Genomic DNA, 6,432 nt, shown 5'->3' on the forward strand with positions numbered 1-6,432 from the left:
AGTGGTAAAAGTTTAAGTGAAATGTGATGGAGCAAGCCGGGCACTGAGGGAAAGAGGCCTATTACAGATTTCTACACGACCCAGAGCACTTATGAAGGCCTTCACGGGGTGTCCCAATTCGCTTATTATACTGGAATGTTATCACATCGGTAATAATTAACAACATGGGTGAGTGTTCAGAATCCTATTGTTAAACAGAGCAAAATCTTCCATCTCAGTAAGATTTAATAGGGCAAATTGTCTATGTTTTTTGGGATAACTGAGGTGTGAGATTGCTAAAAACTTATGCAGAAGAAAAACCACTCCATGAAGATCAGAACCAAAAAACTGGGGGTGGGTGAGACCCCTCTTATATACATATATTTAATACACTAATGTTTGAAGTGTGGGGAAATTAGATTTCTTTATAGGGACAGGAGTTAGATTAAAATTGTTGTTACTGAAAGCCAATGTCGCCACCCAACACTTATTTTAAGAAGAAAAATATGACTTTTGTATAAATTTCGAATCTGTGGTCTAAAACAAATCATATAAGTGAAGTCAAGTCTCTTTTGTGTTTTTTTGTTTGTTGTTAACCCAGCTTTGTTTTTGGGGGGAAAAGGCAGAAAAGCTTACTTAGTTTGGGTACCGGCTGTGTGTCCCAAAACTGGTATCTGTGTTTGGCAGCCTCATCAATGTTCCTGGCGGGGCCCTGGCATGCGGATAACAGCTCCATTGCCCTCTGGATATCCTGCAACTTCTGCATTGGAATGGTGGGATTCTACAACAGCAAAGACACACAGACACAAAATATGAGGAAGCTGCCGCTGCTCCCAAACCTGGGGCAGGTCCACGTGCACCTGCCCTGGAGACTACACGGCGTTCGCTGGAGAAACGCACAATCCTCCTCTAAGTCTGGCCCTTGGGCTCAAGTATGCTAACGTATTAAAATATAAGCAAACGTATTAGGTTGAAGGCAACAACAGTCCTATAGCTTCAATGGGGCTCTGACAGTCTGGGAACTCTCAAGTAAACCGAACCACTCTCTGCTTCAGTTTCCCACCCATCTGCAAACGGTCCTCGGTCCTCACCACTAATTACTTGTGTGGGCGGGGCAGCAGAGAGGGGTGCCCTGCAATGCAAATGCTACTATCATACAGCAGCCAGTCAGACTCCAGCCTCGGCTTCACTGTTGGGGTTAATGCTCGGGAGGAGCAACGTGGGGACAAAGGAAATAACTTCTAGAACGGAAACCAGGCAGACGAGGGAAATTTTAGTTCATAAAAAGAAAGAAAGAGGGGGCTTCCCTGGTGGCGCAGTGGTTGAGAGTCTGCCTGCCGATGCAGGGGACGCGGGGTCGTGCCCCGGTCCGGGAAGATCCCACATGCTGTGGAGCGGCTGGGCCCGTGAGCCATGGCCACTGAGCCTGCGCATCTGGAGCCTGTGCTCTGCAACAGGAGAAGCCGCAACAGTAAGAGGCCCGCGTACCGCAAAAAAAAAAAAAAAAAAAAAAAAAGGAAAGAAAGAAATCTGAACTTAGTGCCGGGCTGGGAAGGAAGTGCATCAAAAAAGGACTCTCTAAGGATGCCTCCTGCTGGACCACACCCCGCCCTCTGCCAATCCTGACACCCGCTCCAGAGGCCACGAGGATTGAGCAGTTTCCTCTATGGATTCAGATCTTCTGCAACCATAAAAGCCTTTTCTCCCCAACCCAAGTGGTGGAAACAACCTCCCTTTTAAGTAATACGTATCCTCTGTCTATAAAATTGACAATGCCTTTAAATACTAAAGTTCCTTCCTCAAAGCCAATATTCCTGTCATCTCTGAAGATCCCGCAGCTCTTTATTTTGAGGGGGGGGGATCCCTCATGGAAAATGAGACTATAACTGAAATGAGCAAGTGGCATGTAGGACTGAATATGGAAATCAGTGAGGTTTTTTCAACATGTGAAATTATTGATTTGTTTTAGAATTTTGATGCCATACAAAGAATGCTCGTCACTGTGGGTTCAGAATTGGTTAGAAGGAGTCTCAGGGTCCGGTTTCCCTGTATGTCAACACCATGGGCACCAAGGAAAGGTACCATCAACCCTCAGTGGTTTATTAACAGCAGCTTTGGACTTCTGTTCCGTTTTGACTCTGAAGTCTGTGGTCTGGAGCAAATCTTTGAACCTGGGAAGTTTGCTTGTTTGACCCAGTACAAAACAGGGTTTATTTAATATAGACCATCCTGTGGTGGCTTTACTCACTGGGTTCCCTTAAGATTCTTGCCCCTAAAATGATTCCAAGAAACAAAGTGCTGGAGTCTAACCAGAGGTAGGTTAGAGTCTTAATGTCTCCTCTTGGAAGTCTAACAGCCTCACCCAGGACTGCCACAAATTCTGTAAGCCGTTCATCTTATATTTTGATTGAGGTCTGAATCATCAGGTTCATATATATCAATTACACATACTAATTTAACAAAATAATTTTGTTGTTCTAATTTACTGTATTTTTATATTTCTCTTGTTTGGGCCTCTTTTGAACCTCCCACAGGAAAGTAACTGATTTCTAGCAAAATGAAATTTACATTCACTTGAACTCCCAACAGTGCAATCAACTAGGAGATCTGCAACTTACATAGGGTGAGAGCACAGTGTATTTCAGCTAGTAATGCTTGAACATGCACCCCTTTAACTTAAAATAGGCCAAGTAGAACCCAGTCTTACAAAAATATACCTACAGTATCTGCACCCGAATTTGCCATGGTAACCCTTCTTTCCTGCTATTTGAGTTAAATCCTCTAACAGGGCTATATCAAACTCCAACCCTTTTGTAACAAACATGCATCAGCATCTTTGTTCCAAAGGAGCCAATGATGGTACCCCGTCTGCATGAAGAAGCCTTCAGAGTGGTTTCTGCCTTGGCAGGTTGACCAGCAGTCCTTACATGAAATCACCATTCATGAAATAGTCATATTCAAATGCTCGCTATTAGATGCTTTCATTTTTTATTGAAGTTAGGTTGATTCACAATATTATATTAGCTTCAGGTGTACAATATAGTGAGTCAATTTTTTTTTTTTTTTGCGGTACACGGGCCTCTCACTGTTGTGGCCTCTCCCATTGTGGAGCACAGGCTCCGGACGCCCAGGCTCAGTGGCCATGGCTCACGGGCCCAGCCACTCCGCGGCATGGGGGATCTTCCTGGACTGGGGCACGAACCTGCGTCTCCTGCACTGGCAGGCGGGCTCTCAACCACTGCGCCACCAGGGAAGCCCCGTGAGTCAATATTTTTATAGATGATACTCAAAGTAGATTCAAGTAAGTACAACTTTCAAATCCATAGCGACAGAGCAGTAAGGAAAACTCAGCTGTGATAAATTCTTAAACCTATCTAATCACCTACCAGAGCAGCACCACACGGGGCGTTTGGAAGGCGAGAATGTGTACTGACCCCGCATTAGCCTCCCACTGTCATATTCTGGTGTAAGAGTCCGCCACGCCTCTTTTCCTCCATATCTGCTCCTTGGGAAATACTAAACACCAACTGTACTCTTTGCCCACTGTTTTCCAATTTAATACCTTGGAAAAAATGTTCAAGTCCTTCATCACTAAGAAGTGTACAAGAACCCAAATATTTTATTTTGGTTCTTGAGCGTAGACCGCAATATTCTCTAAACTGAAGAATCTCTAAAGGTCACTGTAAATGACGGTGTTATGTAGAGCTGACATCAGTTTCAGGGAAAGGAGCCGCAGTTTTTAAAATGCAGTGAAAGGCCCACATTAAAACAATTTTGACTTAGTCTTCATGAAAAAAGAAAAGAATTTCTCTACCATATCACGGTAGCAGTTCCTCCTGCCTTGCTTGGCTGTAGTTTCTTTTTCTTCTTTTTCTTTTTTTTTTAAATTCCAACCACCCACTCATTTTATTTTTTAATTTTTAAAAATTTATTGAAGTATAGTTGATTTACAATGCTGTGTTAATTCCTGCTGTACAGCAACGTGACTCAGTTATACATATATATATATTTTTTCGTATTCTTTTCCATTGTGGTTTATCACAGGACATTGAATATAGTTTCCTGCGCTATACAGTAGGACTTTGTTGTTTATCCATCCTACACATACTAGTTTGCTTCTGCTAATCCCCCAATTCCTATTCTGTAGTTTCTTATAAGTGACCAGAGGCAGGGGAAGGGCCCTAAATCACCAGGGGTACAGGGCTGGGCAGCAGCTGATGGTGATGACAGAAAGAATAAGGAGATGGTCACAACTGCATGTAAATAACACCACATTTGTCTGATGAAGCAACGATGAGAAATGGACAAGATATCTTGCCAGCTTACGGTGCACCTTATATGAGTTACCTTGGAACTTATGTCTGTGGATAGACTATTTATTACCAGAGAAGCAAGTTGAAAAGCTAGTGAGGGAAACTGCACTTTCTTCTCACCCCACAAAGGCAATCAGGGAAAAATTGGGGCAAGGAATTTTCCTTCCCAGTGATTCCTGGTCCTTATGTGTAAAACAGGTAACAACGACAACAAAACTACCTGCAAGACTCACTCAATGTCGTAAGATGCAAAGTTTGTGCAAGAAAAAAACCTGAGACCCCACAAAACTGGCGTAACGGTAACAACTGCCATGTATACACAGTGCTCTGCAGCAGAGGTCCCACCCCCCAGGGCCACGGACTGGTAGCGGCCCGTGGCCTGTTAGGAATCGGGCTGCACAGCCAGAGGCGAGTGGCGGGCGAGTGAGTGAAGCTTCATCTGTATTTACAGCCGCTCCCCATCGCTCGTGTTACCGCCTGAGCTCTGCCTCCCGTCAGCATCATGGTGAGTTGTATAATTATTTAATTATATATTACAATGTAATAATAATAGAAATCAAATGCACAATAAATGTAATGCGCTTGAATCATCCCAAAACCATCCCCCCGGCCCTGGTCCGTGGAAAAACCGTCTTCCAGGAAACCGGTCCCTGGTGCCGAAAAGGTTGGGGACCGCTGCTTTACATGGTATAAAAACCACGTTATAAAGATGGTCTGATTGTGACCTCATTAACAGCCTATGAGCTGGGGAGGAGGCATGTCCCCAAGCTGCAGATGAAATGAGCTTAAGGAGGGGCAGAGCCTGGCAAAGGCTCACAGCTTGAGAGCTTTGGGGCAGGACCGAGCTCCTGCCATGACACCACGCACTGCCCAACTTACTTGGAGCTACAACAATCAGATGACCTCTGCTTTGTTATGCTTCTAACTCTACCCCTTTTCGCTGTGAGTTTCTGGCATCGAGGGCTCTGTTTCCTTGGGTCCAGCACACGAGGTCTCTGTTCACAGCCAGGATGATGGGTGGCCCCAGGGAAGTGGCGCCTGGCATCGGCATCTCCAGAAGCATACAGAGATGCAGGGCCCAGCAGGACCACTTCTGGTTTGGTCCAAAATGGGTTACTTCCTACCCTTGGCAATAGAACTAAGAATGGCCACTGCAGACGGGTCCAAGGCAAAGTCAACGTGAGACGTACCCATGGCTGCTCCTGCTGAAACCTGCTGCCAGATGGTGCTGTGCTATTCAGGTAATTAGACACCCAGAAAAATGAAAATGTGAATATCTTCTGAACAAAAGGGAACCAAATATTAAGTGTAACTACAAAAAAACCCCCCAAAAAACCAGAAACAAAAAACTAACAAGGTCACCGTGAGACTTTCTTCTATGACTACAACCTATGTACTAATTCACCGAGAAAGGGGGGATGTGGGCAGAATACACACACACATAGAAGCCCAGCACGGACCTCTTAGTTTTCTGGGTGCCAACGTCAGTCCTGGGACGGCTGTAAATACTCTGCTGTGACCACACAGTACACAGTCACGGCAACATCCTATCTACACCTCTGAGCCAACAGGGTACTCGCCTAAGCTGCCCAGACCCGCTTTCACACACATGGGACACCACGGAGGTTAAAAGAAAACATGGTTCTCACTTTTGAAGGCGGCTGAATTTTAATCTCCTGGGAATCAGATGCCGAGTCTGACTTGGTGCCTCCAGAATTCGGTTTCTCCTTTTTTCTCTTCTGTTTCTTCTTTTTCTTTTTGGCACCCAAATCACCTCCGGGACTCCTGTTAGGAAATTCACAGGTTTGTAAAAACAACAACAGGTCATTCTGTAAAATCTGAATTGCATGAAATTAATCATTTAGGAAAAACACATGTTATACACAGGAGGGAAAAACTACGTTAGGATGTGCAATATTCTGATTGATAAAAATATATATATATTTGCAGATGACCAAAATATATATTTTTCATCTATATTTGGTGTTGATCCATGGTTCCTGGGTCACAGCTTCCAAACCCCTTGGAGTTTCCTAAAAGATTAGAACTTTAAGGTAGGTGTCCCTTATGTCATGTTAAGAAGGTCACTTCTCGAAGCACCTAAGGATGGGGGCAGGTCGCCAGGGGAGCCAACCCTGTG

At 44.5% G+C, this 6,432-nt stretch overlaps 1 protein-coding gene across 2 annotated transcripts in view; it reads right to left on the reverse strand.

Moving 5' to 3' along the window:
- NMT2 (N-myristoyltransferase 2) overlaps positions 1–6,072 on the reverse strand; it is a 29,155-nt gene extending 23,083 nt beyond the window's left edge. The window contains exons 1-2 of one of the 2 annotated variants that reach the window (XM_024750077.1): positions 5,942–6,072; positions 616–760 (exon numbers count right to left, since the gene is read on the reverse strand). In XM_024750077.1, the coding sequence (XP_024605845.1) occupies positions 616–745 (130 nt within the window). In that variant the 5' untranslated portion in view covers positions 746–760; positions 5,942–6,072. The remainder of the gene's footprint in view (positions 1–615; positions 761–5,941) is intronic. The other variant, XM_024750078.1, reaches the window with a different exon arrangement.
- Between the last annotated feature and the right edge of the window lie 360 nt (positions 6,073–6,432).

Source organism: Neophocaena asiaeorientalis, unplaced genomic scaffold, assembly GCF_003031525.2.
Source record: "Neophocaena asiaeorientalis asiaeorientalis breed wild unplaced genomic scaffold, Neophocaena_asiaeorientalis_V1.1 scaffold4, whole genome shotgun sequence".
Classification (NCBI taxonomy): Eukaryota; Metazoa; Chordata; class Mammalia; order Artiodactyla; family Phocoenidae; genus Neophocaena; species Neophocaena asiaeorientalis.